Here is a 27979-nt window from a genome sequence, read left to right as displayed (position 1 = left end):
TCCAGGGAAGGGGAACAGGTGCGCGGGGACAGACCAGCAGCCCCTGGAGCCCAACCAGCCAGCAGAGTGAAAAAGACAGCTGTATTTGATGTACAATGAACACGATTTACAAAAAGGGGTGGGTGGTCCTGGTGGAGCTGCTCCCAGCCCCCCAGACCCAGGTGGGGCCTCCAGGGCAGCCTGTCTGACAGGGCAGCTGGGTTCCTCCTGGCTGCCTGGCCCCGACGTCTGACGTCCAGCGTGACCTTTGAGGTGGGGCCCAGCAAACATGGGTGCCCCCTGGGGAGGCAGGGTGAGGTCAGGAAGGCGTCGTACCGCTTGTCCTCCGTGTCTCCTCCTCCTGTCCGTGGACAGTGGGCAGTGGGCAGACACGTCTGGGCACTCGCCCCGGGGCTGCAGGGACTCGGATCCCACCCAGAGGCCAGGCCCTGGGTATCTGAGGCGGCTGCTGGTGCGAGGGGAGGCGGAGGCCCGACTGCCCCAGGGGCCCGGCGCGGCGTAAGGCACGTTTGCGAATCACTCAGTCTTCACACAGAGACCCCGCTGGCTCCGTGGGCAGGGGGCTGGTACAGGCTCCGGCGCCCCCTGCGGGGAGAGGAGGACTCAGTGACAGCCAGTCTGGCCCCCGCCCCAAAGGCTGCCCTGGGCCTCTTGTACCTGTGCCCGGAGGCAGCGCGGAAGGCGGGAGGTCAGAGGTCGGTGACCTTGTTCTCGAGGGCGGCGGCGACCTGCTGCAGGCGGAAGGCCAGCTGCATCTTCTGGGCAGCGGGGTCCTCCTCCAAGGCGTTGATGATCTGAGGGAGGGTCCTGTCAGGCCACAGCCATGGAGGGGCTGCCCGAGTACCTGCCCCCGGCAGCGGGGACCCTACCTCATCGTAGTACTTGTGCGTGTACTGGTAGAGCTGGTGCAGTGCCACAAGGGTGTTCAGTGAGTCCGTGTGGGCCTGGGGTGACGGTGAGGTGGGGAGGACAGCACGGGGGCTTCAGAACGCGCCTCTCCCCGCCACCGCCCTGCTGGGAGGGCTGAGGCCAACAGGCACATCCCAGGGAGCCCCCTTACCCGGGAGATCTCTGCTAGGTGTGTGTTCATGTCCTGGTCGCTGACCTGCACCATCTGCCGGATCCCCTTGTAGTAACTGTGGGAGGGGCCGGTTACAGGGGTGAGGAGGGGGATGGTTATGGGGGGGATGGGATGGGGTAAGAGGGGTGGGGGGTGATGGTTACAGAGGTGAGGGAGGGATGGTTACAGGGGTGGGGTGGGGGAGGTTACAGGGGCAGAGGGGACAGTTACAAGAGTGGGGAGAGAGACACAGAGAGGTGGGGAGGGGGACGGGACGGGACGGGGTCGGAGGGGGCAACAGAGGCTGGGCCTTGGAGGGCTGCCCAGCAGGGCCCCCTCCCAGCCAGGGGTCGTGGGGGCACTCACTCCTCCACCATCTTCTTGTAGGTGGAGATCTCCTTGGCGTAGAGCAGCTTGTTGCTGGGAGAGTCCTGTGAGGATGCAGCACGGTGACCCCCGGCCGCAGCCTGCTCTGGCCAGCACCCTCAGTGCCCTCACCGGGACGACTCTGGCCCAGAGCAGGGGCGAGGAGCCCTTTTTTCTGCCAAGAGCCGTCTGGGTATTTCTGACATCATCCAGAGGCCGTGTGACTTAGAAATCAGCCTGCTGCAGAAAATCCCAGTCCCCACTGCTGCCCGCAGGAGCCGTGGCAGGGCCAGGCCAAGCAACGTGGCCACCCTGTCCTAGAGGCCGGGGGTGCCTGCATCCCGCCGCAGTGGAGTCTGCTGATAAAGGCTCCAGGGAGTGGGTCTCTGCCACCCACATGGGGGACCTGGGTGGAGTTCCCGGCTCCCAGGCGTGGCATGGTCCAGCCCCAGGGTTGTGGGTGTTGGGAAGTGAACCAACAGATGGAATTCCCATCCCTCTGGCCCCCATCTCTCTGCCTTTCAAAGAAAATCTTTAAAACAAACAAGGTTTATATTCTTTGTGTTATCTGCAGTAACACGGTTTCCCGAGCTGTGCCAGGGCAGGCCCTAGTCTCCACCTGCCCTGTCCATCCCCCGTGCCCACCGCACAGCCCCCACGTCTCCACCACACCTGCCCAGGCCGTCCCCCACTCACGCGGCTCAGCTTGTGCTCTGTGCGTGTGCAGGCGTCCATGAAGGTCTGCGCGATGACCGACAGCGAGGCGTCCACCACCTCGTGGACGTGCACGTCAAAGATGAAGTGCGGGTTCTTGAGGATGTTCACCCAAAACCGGAGTGGCAAGCTGAGCAGAGTGACACAGGGTGAGGGGACCTGTGTGAGCTGGGCGGGGCCTCAGCCAGCCAGCGGGGGCTAGGTGACCTCCGTGAGCCGGGCAGGGGCAGGGCCATGGGGACCTGTGTGATCTGAAAGGGGCAGGGCCGCAGCCAGCCAGCGAGGGTGAGGGACCTCCGTGAGCCGGGCAGGGCTGCAGCCAGCTGGCGGGAGGGAGAGGACTTCTATGAGCTGGGCAGGGCTGCGGATACCAGCGGGGGCGAGGGGCTGTGTGAGCCGGGCAGGGCCAGCCGGCGGCCGCACCTATTAGTCTTCCAGATGTGGATGGTGTCCTCGTCCTTGATGTCGTGCTTCTCGGCCTGCTCGTCCAGGAAGTCAAAGAAGTACTTGACGGCAGGGGGTACCGCATGCCGGGGCGCCAGCACGCTCTGGAAGAAGTTGTCCACGAACTGCTGCAGCGTGCCCTGTGGGGGGGCGGCTCCGTGAGGCCCCTGGTGGCTCCCGGGCGTGCCCACTGGGCGCCACGCGGCCCACCTTCACCGACAGCAGCCGCGTCAGGTAGATCTCGGTGATGGCCTTGGTGCGCTCCTTCTCCTTCACGCTGCCGCGCTTGCACTTGCCCTCGTCCACCTCCTCTGCCGGCCGCACCAGGTGCCACACGCGGTTCTCCTCCTCCAGGAGGGCGTGGCCTGTGGGCAGCACACAGCGTGGGCGGCATGGGCAGGGGGCTGGGCGCTGCACCCCCTTGGGCTGGGCGGGATGGGAGCAGGAGGAAGGGACTCACGCTCCCCGGGGAGGTCCTGCTGGCTGTCCTCCGGCTGCTGGGAGACCCCCACCTTGGACAGGATGAGGGTGGCCCCGTCCCGGACCTGGGGAGCACAGTCAGGAGGGTAGGCTGCGGTCCCCTCTGTGCCGCCCCGGCCTGGCGCTGCCCGGCCGCTGCACACTCACGTTGTAGTGCATCAGCGTGTTGATGCGCTTCCACCGGCCCTCTCGCTGCGAGGTCAGGTCCAGGTCAGACAGGATCTGGGCTGTGGACCCCGGACGCCACTCTGCAGAAGGAAAGAGCCCAGCTCCTGGGATCCTCCGTCCGGGCGGCCACCTCCCCGGGGCACGGGTGTCCAGATGGGTTGTGGCCACACTCACCAAGCACCACGCTGTCTGGCTTGGGCCAGCAGGAGCAGGGTTGCGTGCGGTACACCTGGTCGATGATCTTCTCCTTCACCTGGGAGATGGTGTCGCAGTTGAGGACCTTGACGGGGACGGCGTCGACGCCTTCGTCCTGGACGATCACGCTCACCGTCTGTCAGGCAGGGGACAGGGTGTGAGGGCCCCACTTTAGCCGCTGCTCCAGGGCACCCAGAGTGACCCGACTTTCTCCTCCTGGCTCAGCCAAGTTGCGGGGAGGGGCTCGCTCACCCAGAGGGCACCTGTCGCCTACCCCTGTGTCCTGACCCACGTGTGCACATAGCTCGCCCAGACAAGACAGGCGCCAGCCCCGCCCCCCGCCATGGCCAGGCAGGAGGCTCAGGGCCAGACCCCTGGCCCTCCCTGACACAGGACACGCGTCAGCCGCAGAGCACGACACGCAAGGAGAACATGCTCTCTCACACACCACTTCAGGGGACAATCGCCCACCGGCCCCGCCCTGGACACCAGGCACGCTCGGCCAGCGGACCTCAGCCTCCAAGGACCCCGGGGCTCACCAGGGGCGTGTACTCCACGTCGTCCCCGAGCAGCCCGGTGTCGTTGAGTGTGTACTTGGCTTTCTTCTGCACGGCGTCCACAGGGCCCTTCTCCACCTGGTGCTTGATGGCCTTGAAGAGCTTATACAGGGGCTCGCCGGCACTGTCCTGCAGGGCGAGGGGCAGTGTGGGTGCGGGGGTACGGGGGCCCTTGGAGAGGGCGTCCCCCGCCGGCACTGTCCTGCAGGGCGAGGGGCAGTGTGGGTGCGGGGGCACGGGGGCCCTTGGAGAGGGCGTCCCCTGAGGTGGGACCCACCTTAAGGTACTGGTACAAGCAGATGGACATCCAGTTGGACAGCATCCTCTCCACCACCGTCTCAGACCTGGGATACAGAGAGGCCTGTCCGAGGGGTCCCTGGTCCCCACTAAGGTTCAGCTGGCTCTTCCAAGCCCCTGACCACCCTCACAGCAGCCCCATGGGTGGGCCTGCGAGCTCCGCCCTGGGCTCAGAGGGGTGCCATCAGCTGGTGTTAGGCACACAGCGGTGGCCTCCCCCATGCCCCAAGCACTGTAGGTCACGACAGCAGAGCAGCCGCGGGCACCCCACGCACCTGCGCAGCATGAGCTTGGGGTTCTTGGCCACCACATACTGCTCCATGAGCTCCAGGAAGAGCGTGCGCATGATGTCAGTGTAGTACTCCAGCTTCCCGTGCAGCGCCACCGTCAGCAGCGACGCAAAGTACACCTTGGCTCGGGCCGAGAACTCCCGCTGGTTCTCCAGGGTGTGGATGAACTGTGGGGCCGGAGGGTCAGAGCCTGGCGGTGCCCCGGCCCTGAGCCCACCCCCCGCAGCCCCAGGGGCTCACGTTGATGAGGAAGGACTTGCTGTTGAGCAGGTTGGAGAACTGGTAGAGGGCCTGCTCCACGGCGGGCCGCCGGGACTCGGGGATGTCCAGCTTGCCCGTGATCATCACGTCCTTGTCGCCGTCCTTGGAGGGCAGGAAGAAGACGCGGTCGGTGTAGGTCTTGTAGTCCAGCACGGGGATGCCGGCCTCGTGGACGTCGTTGGTCTGGTCTTCCATCTCGATCATCAGGTCTGCAGGGAACGCAGGGTGAGGCGCCCGGCCACCCTCCCTGGCCCCTGCCCGCCCCGGGGGCCCTGCCCGCAGCCCCACCCGTGAACTCCTTCTTGCAGCGGTCACGCACGCTCTCCTCCAGGCCCTCCAGCTGCGACCGGATCTTTTCGTACTCGCGCTCGGCCTGCTGGCTCTTCCTCCTGCGGGCACAGGAAGGCAGGCGCGTGATGCTGGCGGGCCTGGGCCGGGGAGCCCGGCTCGGGGGAGTCTCCTGCGCGGGGCAGTGGGCTCACCAGTAGCAGTAGACGGACACGGCGATGACGGCCACCATGGGCACCATGACCAGCGGCAGGATGAGGCTGAGCGGCACGTCACTCACACGCGTGTCGTATTCCACGCGGCCCAGCACCCACTCACGGGAGCCGAACTTCACCTGCGTGGAGGAGCAGGCTCAGGGCGGGCGTGGCTTCCACCAGGATCCCCGCCCACCTGCCCACCCCTCACGCACAATGAACTCGGGCAGGTTGTGCGCTGTGTCCCGCTTCTGCCGCCGCTTGGGCGGGGGCTGCACCTCGGGGGGTTCACAGTACAGGTCTGTCTCGGTCAGCGTCTTCATGACGCAGCGCTCGGCGCCCACAAAGGCCTCGGCCTCATGCAGCGTCATGGCCTTGTTCAGGTTGGTGCCCTGGGCAGGGGGACAGGGTCATTGTGACCGGGAGGGGGGGTTCCTGACCCGGCCACCCAGGCCCCAGATCATTATGAAGGGGGGGGATTGGAGGGTTGGGTTCCTGACCCGGCCACCCAGGTCCCGAGTCACTGTTACTGGGAGTGGGGTCGGTTCCTGACCCAGCCACCCAGGTCCCGAGTCATTGTTACTGGAGGGGGGGTTCCTGACCGGCCACCCAGGCCCCAGGTCATTGTGACCGGGAAGGCAGGGGATTCCTGACCAGCCACCCAGGCCCCGGCTCTGCTCTCCTTACCCGGGCGTGGATGAGCTTGTTGACCTGCTTCTTGACGCCACCTGTGAAGTTCTCGAAGGTGGGGTCGGCCACGTACTCGAAGGCACCGGCCTCCGTCCTGAGCAGGGCACGGTGCCCGTCCATCTGAATCAGCGCCGTGAGGTTGTAGGCCTCGGGCTCCTCGGGCACGGCCGGGGACAGGAACACCACCTTGGTGTCGTTGTGGAACACGTACTCCGTGCCCGTGACCTGCGGGCCAGACCGGGCCATCGGTCCACTCGGCACACACCCTGCCTGCCCACCCAGGACATCCCTGCTGGCCAGCACTGGCACTCAGCCTTGGCTCCCACCAGGACTGACCGTCACGGGGTGTAGGGGTCCGGCCTCCCGCCGCTGTCTCCAGGACTGCAGGGGCTCGGCGATGACCACCATGGCAAACTTCTGGATCAGACTGAAGCCGTGCCCTGTGACGTTGATGCTCCGGCCGCCACTGGGGGAGGGTACAGGGCAGTGTCTTGAGGCCTGGCCAGGTAGGGGAGGTGCCTAGCCGGCTCCAGGCTGCACCCTGCAGGCTGTGTCCCCACCAGCTCCCCCCCCTCCCTGGCAGGTCTGTGTGGGTATGCAGAGGTGGCCGGGTTGGGGCATGCTGGGACCAGGTGACTAAGTCACAGGCTGGGGGGAGGGGGCTCACAGGGCCCAGCGAGGACCCTGCCGAGACTGCCCGCCTCGATCCTGGGAGCAAGCCCGTCGGGGTGCGTGGGGTTTCCTGTGGACTTCTCCCACTGGGGTGGGGTGGGGCTGGCCCCAGCCACACCTGACAAAGCTCCGCAGCGGCTCAAACGCCCGCAGCACTGGGTTCTCCCGGTAGGTGAAGGAGACGCCGGGGCTGGGCACGAGGGAGCCCCCGTAGGAGATCTCAAGGGGCACCTCGCCCAGAGCCGCCTGGGGGCCGGTGACGCACTGCAGCTGCGCCCCAAACTTCATCCTGGGGTGGGAGGTGCCAGTCAGTGGGATGCCCCTGCCAGGGCAGACGCAGGGCCGGGCCCCCACCCTGTCGGCAGGCAGGGCCAGTCAGGCGTGGCGGCTGCGGTGACACCCACACTTTACAAGGAACGTCACTGAGGGTCACCCGCACGTCCTCTTCGGAGCCTGTGTCCAGGTGCAAGCCGCTGATGGTCAGCGTGGTGCCGCCTGCCTGCGGCCCCTGCCTGGGCTCGACGCTGAGGGGCTGGGGCTGCTGCAGGGGCAAAGGTGCACGTGGGTCAGGGCTGGGGCAGCACAGAGGCCAGGGCTGCCCGTGATTCCAAGCAGCAAGGCTGGCCCAAGTCCTGAGGGCCAGGCGCTTACCTGGTAGGTGAACTGGACGCTGGGAGGCGAATGGCCGAGCTTCCCGCTGACGTCCACTTCCACCCCCCCGGTGCAGGGCGCCTCTGCTGCCCCAATCACGCACACAATCCTGCAGGACAAGGAGGGTCACCAGGCCCCTCCCACGCCGCCCACTCCAACCCGGCAGGCACGCACTGCCCTTCTGTTCCCCAGCCTCTCGCCCTCCCCCTCGGCAGGCCCCAGCACCCCAGGGTGGGGGCTGACCTGGCCAACTGGCTGCAGCACACACTCACCGGGTGGACACGGAGTACCGTTCTGGCTCAAAGACACAGTCCTGGCCAGCCACGGTGACCCTCTGCACGTCGTCTGCTCTGATGCCCAGGTTTGACCCGTGGATGGTGACCCGGATGCCGCCGCCCAGAGGGCCTGTCTCAGGCTGGATCTGGGGCGGGCAAGGACCTGGTGAGGCAGGGGGCTCCAGCAGGCAGCTCCAGGGGTAGGAGAGGGCCGGGCCACGAGGCTCACCTTGGTGATGACGGGCGGTGGGCACTCGGACGTGGCATTGCTGCACAGGGCCTCGTACACGCACCTGCCCTGCCCACCGCACCACACACACCTGTAGGCAGGATCGGCGGCCAGGCACAGGCTGCAGTCGCTGCGGCCGAAGGAGCAGTTGTAGAGGGTCACTGCAGAGGGGAGCGACGGTCAGCCAGGCCGCCCTGCACCCTGCCGCCCGCCCCCAGGCCCCACCCACCTTGCAGGCGGCTGTCGATGTTTTTGCCGTAGGACTTGACGTACAGGTGCAGGGGCAGGGTCTCGTTGGCATCGTGGGACAGCTGGGGGACACACAGGGACACACTGCACACCCCGCCCTTACCCAGAAGGGTGGGGGCTGCTCACAGGCGAGGGCAGCAGAGGGAGGCATCCAAGGGGCCAGAAGCCAGTGGTGGGGGAGGCTCTGAGTGACAGACACGCTGGCCGCTCTGAGCACCTTCCAGAGAAGGGGACGAGGGCAGGACCCCCGAGTCTGGGCTCTGACCCGGGGCTTCCCGACAGCCCCTCCCTCACACTCCTGGAGGTCAGGGCCCCCAGGAGCCCCCAGGCCCAGCAGCCTGGTCTGCAGCCATACCTTCGGGGTTTGAAAGAAGAAGATCCCTGGCTCCTGCATGGTCACCGGCTCCTCAAACTTCAACAGGTCGCTGCCCACGTACAGGGAGGAGCCCTGTGGACAGCACAGTCAGGAGCCCGGCCCCAGCTTCGGTGCCCGAGTGCTTCCACGGCACGGACGCGCTCCCTGCCCCACGCCTCCTGGACACTCTCCCTCATGGCTGGACTCTAGTCAGGGAGGACAGGGGTGGGCCGCCCTCAGCAAGCCCATGAGCACCTCCCCCACCTTCACTGTGTCCAGGTTCTTGCCCTGGAAGGTCACGGCCGTCTCGTGATTCATGGGGACCACCAGAGGACTGGGGTTCAGGAACTGTGGGCAGTTGTCCTCCTAGGAGAGAACAGGGCTGGCAGGACGTGCACCTGGCCACCGCCCCCCGGGCCTGGGCCGCGCCCCGCGCCCTCACCATGTGGGCGCGCACGATGCCATCCTCGGGGTTGGGCGAGGCCTCCCGGCACTCGTGGTAGCGCAGGTCCCACTGGCAGGTCCAGCGGTTGCTCGCACAGGAGATGCACCTAGAGGAGAGGCTGGTGAGGGGCGCCAGGGCTGGAGGGGCCGGGGCGGGCGCGGGGCGGGACTCCGGGGCGGGCGCGGGGCGGGACTCCGGGGGAGGGCGCGGGGCGGGACTGCGGGGAGGGCGCGGGGCGGGGCTCCGGGGAGGGCGCGGGGCGGGACTGCGGGGAGGGCGCGGGGCGGGGCTCCGGGGCGGGGCGGGGCTCCGGGGAGGGCGCGGGGCGGGGCTCCGGGGAGGGCGCGGGGCGGGACTGCGGGGCGGGTGCGGGGCGGGGCTCCGGGGAGGGCGCGGGGCGGGGCTCCGGGGCGGGCGCGGGGCGGGACTGCGGGGCGGGACTGCGGGGAGGGCGCGGGGCGGGGCTCCGGGGAGGGCGCGGGGCGGGGCTCCGGGGCGGGCGCGGGGCGGGACTCCGGGGAGGGCGCGGGGCGGGGCTCCGGGGCGGGCGCGGGGCGGGGCTCCGGGGCGGGACTGCGGGGAGGGCGCGGGGCGGGGCTCCGGGGCGGGCGCGGGGCGGGACTGCGGGGAGGGCGCGGGGCGGGGCTCCGGGGAGGGCGCGGGGCGGGGCTCCGGGGCGGGCGCGGGGCGGGGCTCCGGGGAGGGCGCGGGACTCCGGGGCGGGCGCGGGGCGGGACTGCGGGGCGGGCGCGGGGCGGGGCTCACGGCAGCTTCTCCACCAAGCTCATGGCCTCCCGGCAGTCGTAGAACGGGTACTCGTGGGAGGTGAGGGAGACGTTGCCGTGTCTGAAGAGCAGCTGGATGGTCACGGCCACGTGGTCTAAGGGTGCAGGCGGGGGATCAGGGCCAGGGGACAGGAAGCCTCCCCAGGGCCAGCTCCTCACCCCAGCAGAGGCTGAGGACAGCACTGTCCCTAAGCCTTAGGGCCTTGTGTGGTCACCCTGGTCTGCAGGCCTGCAGGCGAGTCCAGGCGGGGGCCCCACCCCGGCTCAGCTGTGGGCTCAGCTGGGCCTGCTGCCGCCATCAGATCTCAGGGCTGGGCTTGCCTTTCTCCCCAGGGCCCGCTGCTTTGCTCTCTGTCTGCCAGCACAGAGCTGTGGCTCCGTAGAGTCTGGGCGGGAGGCTTGCTAGGTCCCTGCCTGCGTCAGTGTGTCCCCACAATCCCCAGCACTCGGGAGACAGGACCGGGCCCCAGCCTCTAGGGGCAGCTGACCTGTCTCAGGCTGGACAGGGCAGGGAGGGCACGAGGGGCTGCACACAGGAACGCCCCCTATCACAGGTCCTACCACCCACAACCCACACTTCCCTGGAAGGCCTGTGCTAGGCCAGGGAGGGCTTCAGGCACAGCACCCGGGGGCCCACCCACGCCCGAGGGGCCTCACCCTCGCCGGGCCTCGTGCTGGGGATGCTGCTCGGGGAGTTGCAGATGACGGTGTCACCTTCCACGCGGGCAGGGTGTGGCGGTGACGCACCGAAGAGGCACAGCAGCTCGTCGTCTGCACTCAAGTCGGGGAGGGGGCTGACAGTCAGCTGCACCTGAGGGAGGGGCCGTGTGGCTAACCCTGGGTCCCCCTGCCCAGCGGCCTCCCCACCCCAGCCTGCATCCTGCCTGTCTGCAACCTGGCTCCGTGGCAACGCCTCCCACACGGGGCCTGGGCTGCCTGGACACAGGAGCCCCACTCTTAACTGCCCTGGTGCAGGGGCCACGGGGGCCCCACAAAAGGATGAGCTCCCACATCCTGCAGGCTTAGCAGCTAGCGCCCAGGACAGAAGGGACTTGGGGGGTTGCCCCTGGCCCTGCCTCTGCACTGCCCCGCCCCCACTGCCCCCACGCACCTCCCCCTGGGCCCGCCGGCTCATATTCTGCGGCTGGGCGTCGGTGATGGCCACACAGGACTTGTCCCAGCTCCACAGCCAGTGGCCGGTCTCCTCGGCCCGTGGGCACTCAGCCCTCCTGGTGCACCTGCAAGAACAAGGGGCAGCCTCAGTCCTGGTCCCTGGGGACCCACCTGTGCCCGTTCAGGCCTGGCACAGGTGCAGGGGACCCAGGGCACAGGTACTGGGGGACCCGGCCTGCAACCCTCCAGGCCCAGGCGCAGGTGCTGGGGGACCTGGCCCATGGCCATCCAGAACCAGGGCACAGGTGCTGGGGGACCCGGCCCATGGCCATCCAGAACCAGGGCACAGGTGCTGGGGGACCCAGGGCACAGGTAACTAGGGGACCCGGCCTGCAACCCTCCAGGCCCAGGCACAGGTGCTGGGGGACCTGGTCCATGGCCATCCAGAACCAGGGCACAGGTGCTGGGGGACCTGGCCCATGGCCATCCAGAACCAGGGCACAGTGCTGGGGGACCTGGCCCATGGCCATCCAGAACCAGGGCACAGGTGCTGGGGGACCCGGCCCATGGCCATCCAGAACCAGGGCACAGGTGCTGGGGGACCCAGGGCACAGGTAACTAGGGGACCCAGCCCGTGGCCATCCAGGCCCAGGCAGAGGTGCTGGGGGACTCAGGGCACAGGTGCTGGGGGACCTGGCCCATGGCCATCCAGAACCAGGGCACAGTGCTGGGGGACCTGGCCCATGGCCATCCAGAACCAGGGCACAGTGCTGGGGGACCCGGCCCATGGCCATCCAGAACCAGGGCACAGGTGCTGGGGGACCCAGGGCACAGGTAACTAGGGGACCCAGCCCGTGGCCATCCAGGCCCAGGCAGAGGTGCTGGGGGACCCAGGGCACAGGGACTGGGGGACCCAGGCCCAGGCGCTCACCGTCCCTCGATCACACACCAGCCGCAGTATGGGTCTTGGGAGTCGCGGCACTGCGCACAGAAAGAGTAGCTCAGGCACTCCTGCACCGGGAGCCGGAACACCTACGGACGCAAGTGAGTGGGGCTCTGGCAGCCACACGGAAGCCCCCAGGCCCCCTTTATGGGACCACCAGCTCAACCCCACTTTGTCTCTGTGCCACGAAAGCCTTGGACACTAACTCGGCTCTACATGGCCACAGCCCATTGGCCACTCATGGCTCACAACACAGATGGGGCGGGGGTCCCGGGCATGGTGCCCTCCCTGGCCAGCCCAGGCCCTCCCAAGGCCAGCTGTAGGGGTTTCTGCCATCTCCGGGAGCTCAGGGACCCCTCACATTGCTGTTGTCCCACGAGGGACACACACTCTGACATTGACCCTGGGCAGAGGCCGGTCAAGGAGACGTCACTGAGACACAGGACAGAGACAGGCAGACAGCTGCTGGCAGGCCCAGGAACCCAGCCCCGGGCAGGCACAGCCCGAGGCTCCTCGCCCTGTCCTCCTCAGCTCGCCCGAAGTCTCTCACAGTGGCCTGGGGGACGGCCTCGGGGCTGTGTCCAGCATACCTTGTCCTGTGTCATGGCGTATAGACTGGCCAGATCCCCAGACAGCACCAGGTCCTGCTTGATCCTCTTGTTGATCTCCACGAGGATGGAGCCATACTCGGTGGAGGTGCCATCCGGGGCGAGGTACACCTGTGGGCACACAGGCAGGGGCATGGGGGGGGCTGGTACCCTGAGGGGTCCTCCAGGACACGCCCTGCCCGAGCCTGGGGCCTCACCTTGAGGATCCGGCCATCAGAGGTGCCCAGGAAAGCAACAGTGTGGTTGTTCTCAGCGGTCACCGCCACGGCCGTCAGGTTCAGGCCTCCGCGCTGCAGCACAGCTGTGGCCCTGAGTCCATCCCGGCTGCCCAGGGGGTAGGGCAGGTGCTCCGAGCCACATGGGAAGTTCTTACTGGCATCCTGTGAACACGGTGCCAACGGCAGGCGCTGATCCCCCCGCGCACGAGGCCCCCAGACCCATCCCCAAGAACAATGCTCCCACAGCGGGGACTATGTCCACTGCTGTGCCCCCACGCCCAGCACAGGGCGCACACACACACAGACACACACTGCCGTGCCCCAAGCCCAGCACAGGGCACACACACACACAGACACACACTGCCGTGCTCCCACACCCAGCACAGGGCACACACACACACACACTGCTGTGCCCCCATGCCCAGCACAGGGCGCACACACACACACACACACACTGCCGTGCCCCCATGCCCAGCACAGGGCGCGCACACACACACACACTGCCGTGCCCCCACACCCAGCACAGGGCGCTCACACACACACACACACACTGCCGTGCCCCCATGCCCAGCACAGGGTACACACACACACACACTGCTGTGCCCCCACGCCCAACACAGGGCGCACACACACACACACACACTGCTGTGCCCCCACGCCCAGCACAGGGCGCACACACACACACACACACTGCTGTGCCCCCATGCCCAGCACAGGGTACACACACACACACACACTGCTGTCCCCCCACGCCCAACACAGGGCACACACACACACACACACTGCTGTACCCCCACACCAGGCACAGAGCACACACACACACACATACACTGCTGTACCCCCATGCCCAGCACAGGGCACACACACACACACACACTGCCATGCCCCCATGCTCAGCACAGGGTACATACACACACACACACTGCTGTGCCCCCACGCCCAGCACAGGGCACACACACACACACACTGCCGTGCCCCCATGCCCAGCACAGGGCGCACACACACACACACACTGCCGTGCCCCCACGCCCAGCACAGGGCACACACACTGCTGTGCCCCCATGCTCAGCACAGAGCACACACACACACACTGTGCCCCCACACCAAGCACAGAGCACACACACACACACACTGCTGTGCCCCCATGCCCAGCACAGGGCGCGCACACACACACACACTGCCGTGCCCCCACGCCCAGCACAGGGCGCACACACACACACACACACTGCCGTGCCCCCATGCCCAGCACAGGGCGCGCACACACACACACTGCCGTGCCCCCACGCCCAGCACAGGGCGCACACACACACACAAACTGCTGTGCCCCCATGCTCAGCACAGAGCACACACACACACACACACACTGCTGTGCCCCCACGCCCAGCACAGGGCGCACACACACACACAGACACACACTGCCGTGCCCCCATGCCCAGCACAGGGCGCGCACACACACACACACTGCTGTACCCCCATGCCCAGCACAGGGTGCGCACACACACACACACTGCTGTGCCCCCATGCCCAGCACAGGGCACACACACTGCCGTGCCCCCACGCCCAGCACAGGGCACACACACTGCCGTGCCCCCACGCCCAGCACAGGGCACACACACACACACACACTGCCGTGCCCCCATGCCCAGCACAGGGCGCACACACACACACACACACTGCCGTGCCCCCATGCTCAGCACACACAAAGCACACACACACACACTGTGCCCCCACACCAAGCACAGGGCACACACACACACACTGCTGTGCCCCCATGCTCAGCACAGAGCACACACACACACTGTGCCCCCACACCAAGCACAGAGCACACACACACACACACACTGCTGTACCCCCATGCCCAACACAGGGCGCACACACACACACACACCCTGCCATGCCCCCATGCCCAGCACAGGGCACACACACACACTGTGCCCCCACACCAAGCACAGAGCACACACACACACACACTGCTGTGCCCCCACGCCCAGCACAGAGCACAAACACACATACCCCCCACACACAGCTGTGCCCCCACGTCCAACACAGGGCACACACACACAGACACCTGTGACCCCATGCCCAGCACAGGACACACACACACACACACACACACTGATCTGCCCCCATTCCCAGCACAGAGCACACACACACACAGCTGTGCCCCCACGCCCAGCACAGGGCGCACACACACCCCACACACACACATACCAGCCCGTGGTTGCCACACTGGATCTCGCCATGGAAGGGCTTGTAGAACAGGTCGCTGCGGCCCGCCTCCCGTGTGCCCGCGTAGCAGGCCTTGCGGGTGGCCTCCATCTTGGTGTGGACCTCATCCAGCGGGAAGAGGCACAGGCCTGCCCCGGGCCCTCCTTGGCCACCTCGGCCATCCCGACTGAAGACAGCGTAGAGCACCCTGCCAGCGCCCGGCGTGGCCACGGAGGCCGCCAGACAGGTGCCAAAGGCGGGGGCCTGGGGGTCGCTGGGGTCGTGGCACTGCAGGTCCACCTCCAGGTAGGAGTAGTAGAACGGGTCCTGTTTGCACATGCGTGCCAGCAGCGTGCGGTTGTGGGCTGGGTGCTTGTCCTGCTGGTTGAAGACGAAGAAGACGTAGGGGCCGTCCTCGAAGGCCGCCACGAACTGCTGCGTGCTGGTGGACAGGTAGCCGGCCTTGTAGGTGGCGTGGTCCGTGTAGGCCTCGAAGGCCTCCCTGCCCTCGGCCCGGTCCAGCAGGCGGGTGCTCACGATGATGCCGTTGTCGTGCGGCCCGTTGCCTTTGCCCACAAACAGCACCCGCTCCCCACCGGGGCCCGTGGCGCTGACCAGCCCCACGGTGGCCACGCCCTCATCATTGCTGGCCACAAAGGACTTCTCGCCGCTGCTGTCTTCATAGAAGAGGCGCGTGGAGATGTTGCTGAGGGCCCGCAGGGCACAGATGCCCTTAAAGAGGCTGCCACACTCCACCAGGCGCCTGCCGGGAGGGTCGAGCAGCAGCAGCTGGTTCACGTTGTCGGTCAGCACGGCCTCGTGGCACTGGCTCGCCTCGATGGGAGGTGTGCACTTCTTGTTGTCCAGGGCCGGGCCTGTGTTTGCCTTCTGCTCCAGCTGCAGGTCGGCGCTCAGCTGGTAGAGCGCGTTCACGGCCCCCACGTACACCACGCCGGAGGCCTGGTCCACGGCCAGGTGGTTCAGCTCTGTCTCACTGTGGAAGACGTCCAGTCTGCCGGGCCGCAGGCTTGACCCCATGCCCGCCAGGCCCAGGAGGGTCAGGGCCCAGAGCTGCAGTGCCATTGCCCCCGACAGCCTGTGGGAAAAAAGCAAGAGTCAGGGGAGCCCCAGCCCAAAGGGTGCCTTGGAACACAGGCCAGGGGGCCGTGATCCCGGACTGAGCCGGGGAACCCAGCACCCTTCACACACACACACCTGTTCCACCTCAGAGAGCTCCAGGAAACCCACTTCCCAGCCCTTCACTGTGCAGTCTACCTGGTGACCAGGGTGGAGCCACTTCGACTCCACACCCTGGGAAGCCGAGGCCTAGCCTCCACCTCCAGGTCCAAGGCAACAGCCCAGGGCGGAACCCAGCTCCCCACCCTGTGGCTCTTCGAGAAGCTCCAGGCAGTTGGTCCGGGGCCCTTTGGCCCCAGGCAACTTGCCCCAGTGCACAGGCCCCGGCGGACAGACAAGCCCTGGAGGCACAAGCAGGTGAGCTGTACACCTGTCTACAGCTGACCCCGAGCACGGCTGGTCCTCGAGGCCTGCTGTGACCAGCTCAGTCAACACACAGGCACTCTCCTCTGTTCCCAGTCACCCTGCCCCAGCCCCGCCCCACCTGCAGAGCTCTCCCGGAGCCTCCTGGACCCCCTTCCAGACCCCTGTTCCCATGGCAGAACCAGCGGGGGAGAGAGTAAGTCTTCTCAACCCCTCCTCACCCTGCCTCGCCCCACTCCCGGCACCCCAGGCAGAGCCTCAGATGTGGGGGCACAGAGACAGGATCCCAGGAGGGACTTCCAGGGAGCTTTGAACAGCTCCAAATCCAGACCCCTGCATGCATGTCCTGGGAGCCTGCGCCCTGGAGTTCAGACCACGAATGGGGCGAGTGGGCTGCAGGATCTGCCACTCCCTTCCCACCTGCCTCAGGGAATCCCAAGAGCAGCTGGCAGGGAGAGCCACTCTGTCTCCCTCTGGGGACCCCGGCCCCCAGACCCTCTCTGGTTATCACAACCTCCCCCCAGCTCCTGGATCACCGTACTAGGATCTAGGTGTCGGCTGCTCCACTCGTGGTGCCCACGTGGGGCCAGACCAGGAGGGCAGAGACCCCGTGCAGGCTTTGAGTGAAGCTGTGTTCAGTGCAGCAGCTGCCTGTTCCTCACAGACCGGCCACTCTTCCAAGCTGCTCCTTCATTGCTCAGGCACCCGAGTCGCCCTACAGGCTGTGGCTGTCCCCACCCGCACTCTGCACCCTGCTCTGAGCTCAGAGAAAAGGTGCCCAACAAAGCCTTCTCGGCAGGAGGGAGGCCGAGCTGGCCTGCTCCCCAACAGACAACCCCTCCAGGTGACCCGGCCTCTGCACAGAACCTGCACCGGGGCTCAGTCCTTGCCCAAGCCATGGGGACACAGGGCCCAGGAGTCCACCCACAGGTGGGGTGGGGGAGGAGGAAGATGGGGAGATGCCAGAACAGCAAGACTCTCTTGGGGTACCCGCAGGTACAGGCCCCCCTGTTACCCCCCCACGAAGGCCCCACTTTCCCCACATCCCCCACACTCCCACCTGCAGTCCACCCAGCAGTATCAGAGGTGCCGGGGGAGCTCAGTCCCCACCAAGCCTGTCCTTCCAGCCTTCCCCACTCACCCACGCCCCGCCCGCTGGGCCGCGCCAGCCACAGTGAGCCCGGAATGAATGGAATGTCCTGGGGCCCAGGGAGGGGGGTGGAGGAGGAGTGCGTGGGCGGGGCCCCAGCTGGGGCCGCCCAACTGGCGCCCAGGCTCCTGGGCGGGCCTCTACCACAGGGCTAGGCCTGGAGCCCAGGCCTGACAGACAGGGGGACCCTGTGCGCCCCCTTCAGACAATGCTCTCACCCCTGGCAGAAAGATCCAGGCGGCTCCCCCTACGCCTCTCCTGATTGATGTCAACAGACACCCCTGGGGCAGGCACACCCTGGGTGCTCAGTAAATACTATGTGTGACTAGATCCTGCCACTGACAGCAGCACTGGCCGCAACACCCCCACCCTGCCCAGGGCTGGCAGAGGGACCCCAGGGGTGGCAGGAGGGAGGGGCTGTGTGTCCACAGGAGGCTCCCGTCTACTTCCTGCACAAATAGGCCTCAGGTGACCTGCCTGCCAGGCTAGGAGCAAAGGGCGATCCACCTGCCGACCAGCAAAACGCTGGCCAGCGGGCGCAGGCGCCAGGGACAGCCGGCTGAGCTTCCTGCCTCTGGAGTTCCTGGAACAGCAGGGCGGGCAGGAGGCAGGCACTTCCTGTTTTGAAGTCAGTCCCAGGACCCCCACTTACCGGGCTGGTGGGGGATTTCCTCGAGGCCTCCTTCCTGGCTGAAGTTTGGGGGTGCACGTCCGAGAAGCCACACAAACTCCGGCTGCTGGCCCGGAGAGCTGGACAGGCGCCCTGCCCCCAGCCAAATCCCAGCCGTGCTGTTCCCGGAGCCCAGTGCCGCAGCGCCCATCCCACCTGAGCAGACCTGGCCTCCAGGGACCCAGGGGCCTCAGAATGCACACCCCCCCCCCCCGGTATAGGGAGGCTCCCCACGCCCATCCCAGGGTCACCATGAGCCTGCTCTGGGCCTAGGTGGAGCTGTGCACCCCGTGCCCTAGCCCTGGGAGCTCTCCTCCCTCCATCTAGCCATCTGTCCTTCCCTCAGGGCCAGGCTGTGGGAGGGGCTGCAGGGGGATGTGTGTCGTCACAACCCCGCCAGACACAGCCCCAAGGACACCACAAGGGGTGGTTCAAGGCACCTGGAGCCTCGCCATCCACACAGCCCCCGCCACACACTGCCTTCCCCTGGGCCGAGCGGCCCTACTCACCAAGGCTCCAGTGGTCCGGGGTCAGTCTCTGCTCCAAGCCAGCATCAAGACTCTCTAGGAGGCAAAGGAGAGACAGGAGTCTCGGCGGCAGCCTGGCCTGTGTCCACTTGGGTCCCTGCATCCTCTACCCCACTGCCAGCGCAGCCCCTCCCCCCGACAGCTCCAGCCCCCAGGCCTGGCACCCCCAGCCTGCTCAGGGTCAAGGACTGCCTCTTTTTGCTCTAAGTAGATTGGTACATAGAAAAGATGTGCCATCTTTTCAAAGTAAGCATGTGTGTCATGCTGATTGAGATGAGAAAACCAATCACCCCGACCCTGTAGTGCTACTTACTAGCTGTGTGACCTTGGTCAAGTTACTGGACTTCGAGGTGCCTCATTTTCCAATCTGTGAAATGGAGACAGTGACAGGGAGCGCCCATCAGATATGCAAGAACCAAGGGAACCGTCTCCCAGGGGCTACACTGTAGCGCTCCTTCCGGCTTGCCACTGTATCCCTTCCACTACATCCTCTGGCTCCGGAACCCCAGCCCTGCCCAGCAGGCGGAGACCAAGGGTACCTTGGGGCAGGGTCTTCGAGCCACATTTTTACTGCACAGCCCTGCACCAGAGGACACCGTGGAAAACGGTAGGGCCCTGGCAGAGCCCAGACCGGCTGCGGGGGCTGCGGTGCAAGCTCCACCGTGTCCACTCAGGTCTACTCACTGCTGACAAGGTCTAGCAGCCCTCCATGGAAACTGAGAGCAGGGGCGAATCTTGGGGCAAAATAACTTTCATTGCCATTTAACCAAAAAAAAAAAGAAAGAAAGAAAGAAAACCCACAAGAACATATTTCCATATCACCACCAGTCTAAACCAAGAGAGCTGTGCCCCGTCAGCTCCCTTCTCAGGATGTGGCCTTCCAGGCTCTTGGCAACACCCCCTCCCCATAGGTCAGCCCCGGAATCCTGCTGCTGCAAGGGGTCCGCCTCAGGTCCACTCCCAGCCAGGTCAGCCAGCAAACCGCCTCCAGCACCCCTGCTCCAGGCCCAGCCCAACACTCCTCCTCCAGGATCCGCCTCCATGTGCCCTGTGCAACCCCCCCCCCCCACTGTCCCCACCTGCTCACACCCCTGGACAGCGGGACCCGGGGTGGGGGCACACAGGGCACTTGGGCAGCACCTCCAGTGGGGTGGTGGCAATGTCCCTCTGTCCTCAGCCCTGGCTGAGCACGGAAGGGTTAACCTGCCCAAGGGGCTCGGAGCTGCCAGTGCCAAGGGTTTGGGGCAAGAGTGTCCTTTTGCCCCACACTCAACACAGCCTTTGTGGAAAGAGAAACGTGAAACACAGGGGCCTGTTTCCAAGGCAGGGTTCCTGGGACGGCCTGGTCTCCAGGCGGTGCTGGCTGTGTGCAGCCCCATCAGCCCCCCATGTCTCCTCTGGGGAGATCTTCAGTTCCCAGCAAGCAGCCCTCCACTGGCCCAGGAGCCCAGAGCTGAACCCAGTGAAGCTGGCTTCCCAGTGAACGCTCGGCCTGCGCCCCCAGCCCCCCAGCCCCCTAGCCCGGCAGAGACAGTGACAGCAGGGCCTGCCACCCGGCGCTGTGGAAGGTGGGTGGGGCCAGCTCCCGCCTGCCCCTGCCCTGGCCTCCAGAGGCTGTGGACTTTCCCCCCAGTATCAGACTCCTCAGAGCCAACACTTCCTGGAGCCCGGGACCTGGACCGGTCCCCACTCCCCAGCTGCCTGCCTGCCAGCCCTGCCCTGCCCCCAATACCAGGGTCTGCCTCCTGCTCCCCAGGACCCCAGTGCAGGAGTCTGCACTGGGCACCCAAGGCCCAAGTCCCCACTGAGGTGACCAACACTGCTGCACACAGGGAGTAGCAATGGCCTGCTCTGTCAATTCCTAGCTGGGGCCGTGGGTGACCCTGCCTGGCTGCCCTGTGCCTCAGTTTCCCCACGGAGAGCCAAGCCAGTGAGAGGACACCCTCACTGCCACTCTGCCTGCTCAAAGGATCGCGCCCACTCCTCCCGTCCCCTAGAGAACTCCTGCCTGTGTTTCAGAACACAAGACACCACCCTCCACCCGAGCCCAGTGAACCAGGAAGGTGTGATGGCCTTGAGGCCGGTCCTGTGACCAACACAGCACAAGTGTTTCCTGCCCAGCCAGGGCTGGGGTGGCTCTGGCCTCTCCTGCCCACCCCAGGCCCAGGGGGGCAGCGGGAGCCCCTGGCCTTGGGGACTCTGAGACTCCTGCCCACCCCAGGCCCGGCAGTGGGCAGCGGGAGCCCCTGGCCTTGGGGACTCAGACTGCCCTGGCCAGAAGCTGAGCCCTGCCCATTCCCTCCCCTGCCCTCAGGAAAAGGCAAACCAAAAGCATCTAATTGGGGGTACCTCAGTTATGAGCACCCCCATCCGCGGGTGGGCCTCGGTCCTGGGGAGCCCCTTGCCTGTATCTCAGAGAAGCAGGACTTGGGGCTCCCAGGAAGCCACTGCAAAGCAGGAAGGCCCCAGGCAGACCCAGTGCAGAAAGGGGTGCTGGCCGCCAGGACTCAAGCCCAGGCCTGTCCCTGCCTTGGTGGGGGAGGGCTCCGGCACTTTGCGGGGCCCTCTCAGGGTCAAAGGACAGAAGAGGGTCCCCAGGCACCACACCAGGGGCCTCAGAGGCAGGGCTGTCCGCGGCCAGGAGGAGGAGCACAAAACCTGCCCAGTGCGGAGCCAAAGCAGGGACACAACAGAGCCTCCAGCGCGTCCAAAACAAGCCCGGAGCGCACCGAGCCCCCTCCCTCGCCGTCGCGGTCTCTTGGGGACACCGCGCGGTGACGGCCACGCACGCAGCCCGGCCCAGAGGCCGCGGGAGCAGAGCTCAGGCCAGAAGAGCTTGGGCGGGGAGGGCCGCCCTCCCGCCGCTCCCAGATAGCAGAGCCCCTTCCGCGGGCCTGGGCCGGGCACCCCGGGCCCGGGTGCAGAGCCCCCCCCCCCCAACCGCTGCTCCTGGATGCCGGGAGTGCGGGGCAAGGGGGTCTCCCACGCCGCCCGCCCCCCACCCCCGCGCGCGCCCACCGCCCGCCCCCTCCCCGGGGGTCCCGCAGCTTGGGCGCACACCTGGGCGGGGCGAGGAGACTCACTCGGCTCTCCAGGCCCGGGGACCCCAGGCCGCGCCGGGAGGGTCCCTGACCCTGGGTAACAATGACGGCGGCGGAGGCGGTCACGTGACACGGGGAGACCTCCCCCCGGGAGCGCTCACCTGGTGTCAGGCGCAGGAGCGTGGCCGGCCACTCCCGCGGTCCTCCCCGCCCAAAACGGGGCGAGGCGCAGGGCGGCTCCGCCCCCGCCTCAGGGTCGGTGCCGGGGGCTCGTCCCACAGCCCCGCCCCACAGCCCCGCCAGCCCGAGCCTGCCAGCCCGAGCCTGCGGACACGCGCCCTCCCTCCCCGACCCCGGCTCCTGCCAGGCCCCAGACGGACCTGGGTCGGGGCCCCGACATCGACCTAGGAGCAGGGGTGGAGCGCGGGGCTCCAGGGATGGCTGACGTCAGCCTCAGCGGCTCCCTCGGGACTCAGGGCCAAGAACCCCTCCCCATCAGCCCCTGCCTAGGGGTCACCGCATGTAAAGCCCTCCCTGGTGGGTGGCAGGGATGAGGTTACCAGCCCAGGACCCTGGCTGTGCTCAGAGAAGCCCCAAGGCTTCCCCAGCCACTGGACTTCAGGACTCCAGGCTCAGCTCCTCCTCCCGCCTGCCGGCCCCCACGGGTCCACCTCTTACAGCCACACAGCGACCAGGGTCCCTGCACCTAGCCCTGACCCTCAGGTGCCTCTGAGTCTGCCCCGGCCCCTCCCTCCCCAGTGCTAATGCAGCCTCTGTCCCCAGGCTGGGGTCCCCACAGTGTCCTCCCATCCTAGCCTCCCCTGGGATACCCAGAGCACAAGGTGGCGGCCCCTCCCCACACGCACCCCAGGCCTGCAGGGCCACTTCCCCTCAGCACCCTCCCCAGGCCCAGCCATGGTCTGTCTGCCCCAGGCTGCCGTGGTCTCCCCACTTCCGTCCCTGCCCACACACAGTCCTCTAGATTAAACAGAGCAGCCGCCACCTCCACCCACCGCCCCGCTCCTAGAGGACCCCCGAGTCAGCCGGCCGAGGGGAGCGGGCCTCCAAGGCCCGCGGGGCACAAATGGGTCCTGTTGCCTCGGACGGGGGGTCAGCTCATCACAAATGGGTCCTGTTGCCTCGGACAGAGGGTCAGCTCATCAGGAGAAGTGTCCAAACAGCTGCCTGGCCACAGAAGAGGGATTGGGGACTCAGTTACCCGATGCCTTTCCAACCTAGAGCTGAGGTCTGTCTGCACCCGCCCCTGTCCACCACCCCAACTCTGAGCTCCGCACTCCGCGGGCTGGTCACAGGCCAAGTCCCGACTGCTGCTGCTCGCCAGGGCAGCCTGAGGATCATGGAGGCTGCAGCTGGCCCAGAGCCCTCCTCCCCACGCACAGGAGAGGGGGTGGGGTGGGGGAGGAGGGTGAAGGGGGTGAGAGCCAGAGAGAGCGAGGAGCCAGCAAGGCTGTAATCTCCCTGTCAGTCTGTCAGAGCCTGGACCGCCTCTCCCATCACAGCTGAACCCTACAATTAGCTCGGGGCGCAGCGCCACGCCTGTACACCCGCCACCCTCCCATCCGATCCCAGGGAGGAAGGCGCTCCCGGCTGCGATGCTGAGGGGAGAGCCCAGCCAGCTGGGGCTGTCCTCGGGACAGAGAGCCCGAGGGAGACACAGATCCGGCACTCCGGAATCCTGGAAGGTCCCAGCACTCGGTCAGCCAGGATTGCCTGTCAGAGCTGGACGCACCTGGAGCAGAATGGGCTGCCTCAAGCCTCCTGTCCAGACTGAGCCAGGGGCTTGGCAGGGGCACTGGGCAGGGTCTAGAGTCCAGGCCGAGAGTGAGACGGGGGCAGGGAGGGCCCTGGGAAGACAGGGCAGTCAGGGGTTTCCCAATGAGGAAATTCTCCAGCTCAGGGTGGGGGCAGGGCGGAAGCAGGAGGTGATGCAGTGCGTGGGGTTGGTGACCAGGACTTGGGGGGAAGGGCTTGCCTGGCCTCCCTGCAGCTACTCAGCAGGGAGCCCCCAGCCCCTCCTGGGAGCCAGGCCTGGTCCCTCCTTCCACTCAGCTCCATTTAGCAAGGCGCTGGCAGGAGGGAGCTGCTCCTGCCAGGCTGTGGCAGGGCCATGCAGGCTCTGGGTCCAAGCACTGAACCCCCGGGGCTGGCCTGCTTTCCCATCCAGGCATCTTTGTCTGGGTCCTGAGACCCCTCAGAGCAGCCCCCCAAAGGAGGCCTGATGCCAAGATGGAGCAGGGAGTCCAGGCCCTCAGATCCCCAACCAGCCTGGGGAGCTCCCCTGAATCTCCCAGGGGGTGGGGGTGGCGGCTGTTGGAGCCCTTCCCTCCCACCACCTGCCCCTCACCCCTGCCAACTGGCCTAGCTCAACTTAAAATAGCTTCTCCCACTTGCTGGCCCTGGTCTTCAGTGGGTGAGGCCGGGGCAGGGGGGCCCAAGCTGGGATCCTCTTCTCCCTCTTCCCCAGGGGCAGCTGTCACCTCCAGAGGGCACTGGACAGGCCTCAGCAGGGAGGAGAGTTCACAGAGCCCCTGCCTCCTGTCAGCGAACCTTCTCCATGGCCAGGCCCCCAACATGCCCCAATCCCACCAAGTGGCGACCCCCATACCACCCGCCACCTCTGGACCACGCGGGCCATGGCCCCCTCGTTCTCCAAGACAGAGCCACACTCTTGCATCAGGGCTGTCCTCGGACCCCCAGCTACGGCCTGGATTCCGAGCTAGAATTCGGGCGAGAGCAGGGCAGGGGTCCCAGGTGAGCACAGGGACAACACACCCCCCTCTACCACCTGCAGCATGTCCTGCTGCGGCCCCCTGGAGGCCAGGGCAGGGCGGGGGGCCCTCCTCCCAGAAGCCCCCAGCGCTGCCTGGGAAGGAGCAGGCCCTCCCTGGGGAGAGAGCACCAGCCCCGCACAGGGCCACACTCGGAGCGCTGCAGCTCCAGCCTCCGGCCTTTTCCTTTCTTGCTCCTGCTGAGGAGGGGGCCCAGTTGGGGCAGAGGGGCCTGGTCTCTGCACCTGGACACGACACGTTCCCAGCCACGCCGCCAGGCCGAGGGCAGAGCTGGAGTCAGAGCCTGAGGCTTGCTCCACAATGGGGAACTACAAGGGGGGCCTAGGAAGAGGGTGCGGGCATCAAGTCCGGCCCTGCCCCCAGCCACCCCGGCCTAGCACACTTGGTCACCAGGCAGCTCAGGCGCGAACCCCACCAGCCCACAGGGACCACCCCCAGGGAAGGCCACCAGCCACAGAGAGGGCAGTGGTGAGCCAGGCTCTGGGTGCGAAGGGAGACTGAAGTACAGAGGCAGGACAAGAGTGACAACAGCTGGGAAACTCTAGTGGGGCTGGCCCTGGGCTCCTCCCCGTGAGCAGACATCACTGTGGGGTGGGGCAGCCTGCTCCACCATCCCTGAGTTCCATCTGAGGCCTAGGTCCCCAGAATAGAGCGACAGAGACCCACGGAGGTGGGTGTCCCTGCTGGGGGCAGGACAGCAGGGGTCCCGCAGGTCCCTCCCATCTGTGCCTGACCAAGACAAGGTGGAAGGGCCAGGAAGGCCACTAAGTCGGGGCACAGGGGGCCCTAGGCAGCTGTGAGCAGGGTCCCTGTCTGGTTAGCAGAGGGGGTGGGGAGAGGCAGGAGCCTGTGTCAGGGGATATGAAACCACGGAGGGGAAGAAGGCAGAGGAACCACATGCCCTGGAAAGAAGAGGGGACCGGGGGCCCCTCCCACCCCCTCCATCACAGGTTCTGACCTGCCCTTCCCTGCCCAGAATTAGTCAGAGGCCCCACCCCACACACAAATAGCTGTGACCACACGGGGAGAGACTCTGCCCAGCTTCCCCGGTCCCTGCACCCACAGAACAGAGGCTGGAGCGAGGGGCTGCTGCTCCGGGGCCCTCTGTGGCCAGGCCTGGGTCTCAGTGCCCACCAGTTCACCCCCGTCTCCCTGGCCCCCTTCCAAGGCAGCAGCAGGAAAGAGAGGCTCAGCCCTGCAGCCAGGGGGCCAGGGCAGAGACCAGCCCGTGGTGGGAGGGGCTCCCGGCAGCCCACACAGCCCTGCGCCCCTCAGAGGAGGGGAAGGCACAGCCGCCCCCCACCAGGGCACCCCCTGCCCACTCCAACAGCCTCTGCACCCCCGGCTGAAGCCCCCAGGTTGGTCTAGGTCCTGGGGCCTGTGCCATATGGGCATTCTGGCAGCTGCAAGCCCACCCAGCGCCTATCCAGTCCTATCCCTTCTGCTCCACTTGCCTGGGCAGGGGGCACGGCAAGTCCCCCGCCTCCTGCACGTGGGCCCCAGCTGCCGGCTCTGCCTCCCCACTGCAGTCCCTTCGTAGCCTTCATGCACAGAACCACAGGCACACCCAGGGACGGCCCCAGGGAGCCGACCCGACCGGCGGCAGCTCACAGCAGGGACCAAGCTGTGGCCTCAGTCTCCCCACCTGTGGGCCGGGTTGACAGGGACCACATGCAAGTACAGGAGTCCACAGACAAGGGCTGGGCTGGGGAGGGCCTCAGTCCCTCAGCTGCCGACCAGCAGACAGAACGGGGAGGGGGGGACCCCAGCCTGGCAGGCTTTTCCCTTTAACCACAACCCTGCCAAACACGAGGTGCGAAGCTGAGCAAGGCTCAGAGGCTCTCTCGAAGCCAGGGCTCCCCTGGCTGAAGCGAGAGCGCCTTCTGCCCACCGCCTCCCCTGGAGGGCCTGGGCCCCCTGCACGGCAGAGCAGGGCCCACCAGGGCTGACACTGGGGCCTCCTCCAACCCGGGGTGACGCATCGCCTCCTGCCCCACCCCCAACCGGTCTGAGCGGCCTCAGGAGGGGAGGAGCTGCCCAGACTCGCCCGGTCTCCCTCCAGGGGTTCTCACCCACCGCCCGGAAATGGATCCTTCTCCCACGGCTGCAGGCTGCAGCCTTTCCCTCTCGGGTGGCTGGACACGGCTGGATAATCCAAAATAATTCCATCTTGGCAGGCAGCCGGCGGGGGAGGGGGCCTCACATTCCAAACTCAGTAACTTCCCTGGCCTCCTGGAGCCGGAGCCCCGGCCAGACCTCAGACGGAGGCGGCGTCCGGAGGTATGGCGGGGGCGTGAGCGGAGGTGTGGGAGCCGGCTCGGGCCAGCCAGGCCCACCTGTTTGCTGCTGTCTTCTCCCGGACACTAAAAGCTGACACAGCACGAGATAGCAGCGAGCTGACCGCCCTCCTCCCCTCCGGGCAGGGGCGGGGCTGCTGTCCAGCCCCCAGGGAAGCATCTGGGCTCAGAATCTCGAGCTGTCACCTGGAGAGCCCTCCGCACGGGGTGGGGGGGGGCACAAGCCAGACTGGAGGAGGGAGTTCCCAGCCTCACCCCCACTTCTGGCTTCTGCTACAGGTCATGGCAGGCACACACAGCTTTCCTTCCTTATCCAAGGAGCTGGGAAAAGCTCCAGGGCTCCTGAGGTCAAAGACTCCCATACAGGACAGGCAGGATGCCCCCCCACAGCCCGAGATCTGCCGAACAGCCTGAGGACAGAGGTGGCGGGAAGGGTCTATCCAGGAGAGCTTCCTGCAGGAGGAGGCATGTGGAGGTGCAGCACCAGTCGGTGAAGGGCAAGGCCAAAGCACCGAACACACCCCCACCCGCCAGCCAGGTCTAAGACTTCCTGGGTTCCAGGTGCCCACCCAACGGGAACCACACCAGGAACCGGAGACACCCCGCGGGAAGCAGGCTCAGGCCTGGGAGCTGCGCACGCTCTGGGTGCGGGTCTCTCCTCCTACTCCCGCACCCCTGCCAAGGCCGGATCGCGGGGAAGCCTGGGCGAAGTCGGCCGTCCGCGAGGGCTGCTGGGCGGCTGGGCCCGGGGCCCACACCCGGCCGGGACCCCCCCTCAACCTGGCGCGGATCTCCGCGGCTGAGGAGGCGGGGGCGTGGGTGGGGCCGAGGATCCGGAACCAGACATGGTCCGGAGCGGCTCCGAGGGACGCGGGCCACCGCGCCCCCGGCCGCCACCTGGAGGCGCGTGGGGCGGGGGCAGCCGCTGCAGCCGCGGGACCCAGACGGCGGCCCAGGCCCCAGCCGCGCTCCGCCGAGCCGCAGCCGCCTCCCGGTCGCGCGCCGGAGCGCGTCGGGCCAGCGGGGCGGCGCTGACGGCGGAGCCCCCAGCCCAGCTAAGCGGCCCCGCAGGCCCCGGCCCCGAGCTCGTACCTGCACGTCGGCCGCCGAGGCTCGATGGCGCCCGGGCCGCGTTCGGCGCTGCGCTCCGGCCCGCGCGGCTGCCATGGAGACGGGCCTTTGTGTGGCCGAGGAGGGGCCGGAGCGCGCGGGAGCCGCCGGCCCCGCCC

At 67.2% G+C, this 27979-nt stretch overlaps 1 protein-coding gene across 4 annotated transcripts; it reads right to left on the bottom strand.

The window, feature by feature from the left end:
- Window positions 1-66: 66 nt before the first annotated feature.
- On the bottom strand, window positions 67-27924 carry PLXNB2 (plexin B2). 4 transcript variants are annotated; one of them, XM_062202632.1, is made up of 39 exons: window positions 27843-27924; window positions 18916-18969; window positions 18585-18638; window positions 14759-15851; window positions 12527-12709; window positions 12312-12440; window positions 11710-11810; window positions 10777-10903; window positions 10323-10476; window positions 9646-9760; window positions 8878-8986; window positions 8700-8801; window positions 8436-8528; window positions 8061-8142; window positions 7832-7992; window positions 7600-7748; window positions 7328-7436; window positions 7081-7217; window positions 6795-6965; window positions 6341-6470; window positions 6002-6229; window positions 5530-5706; window positions 5315-5454; window positions 5121-5221; window positions 4812-5041; window positions 4557-4738; window positions 4262-4328; window positions 3967-4113; window positions 3407-3563; window positions 3212-3312; window positions 3045-3129; window positions 2795-2949; window positions 2564-2724; window positions 2123-2270; window positions 1427-1491; window positions 1061-1136; window positions 870-944; window positions 658-794; window positions 67-585 (listed from the first exon to the last, which is right to left on the bottom strand). In XM_062202632.1, exons 4-38 carry the CDS (start codon window positions 15836-15838, stop codon window positions 690-692), a joined length of 5532 nt encoding a protein of 1843 aa, XP_062058616.1. In that variant the 5' UTR covers window positions 15839-15851; window positions 18585-18638; window positions 18916-18969; window positions 27843-27924; the 3' UTR covers window positions 67-585; window positions 658-689. The 4 variants fall into 4 exon arrangements, with proteins under 4 accessions (XP_062058616.1, XP_062058619.1, XP_062058618.1 ...); XM_062202635.1 differs by having other exon boundaries at window positions 11728-11810; XM_062202634.1 differs by lacking the exon at window positions 27843-27924 and adding an exon at window positions 26530-26763.
- Between the last annotated feature and the right edge of the window lie 55 nt (window positions 27925-27979).

Source organism: Lepus europaeus, chromosome 10 (genome assembly GCF_033115175.1).
Source record: "Lepus europaeus isolate LE1 chromosome 10, mLepTim1.pri, whole genome shotgun sequence".
In the NCBI taxonomy this organism is placed as follows: domain Eukaryota; kingdom Metazoa; phylum Chordata; class Mammalia; order Lagomorpha; family Leporidae; genus Lepus; species Lepus europaeus.
This window is presented reverse-complemented; position numbering and strand designations above follow the sequence as displayed.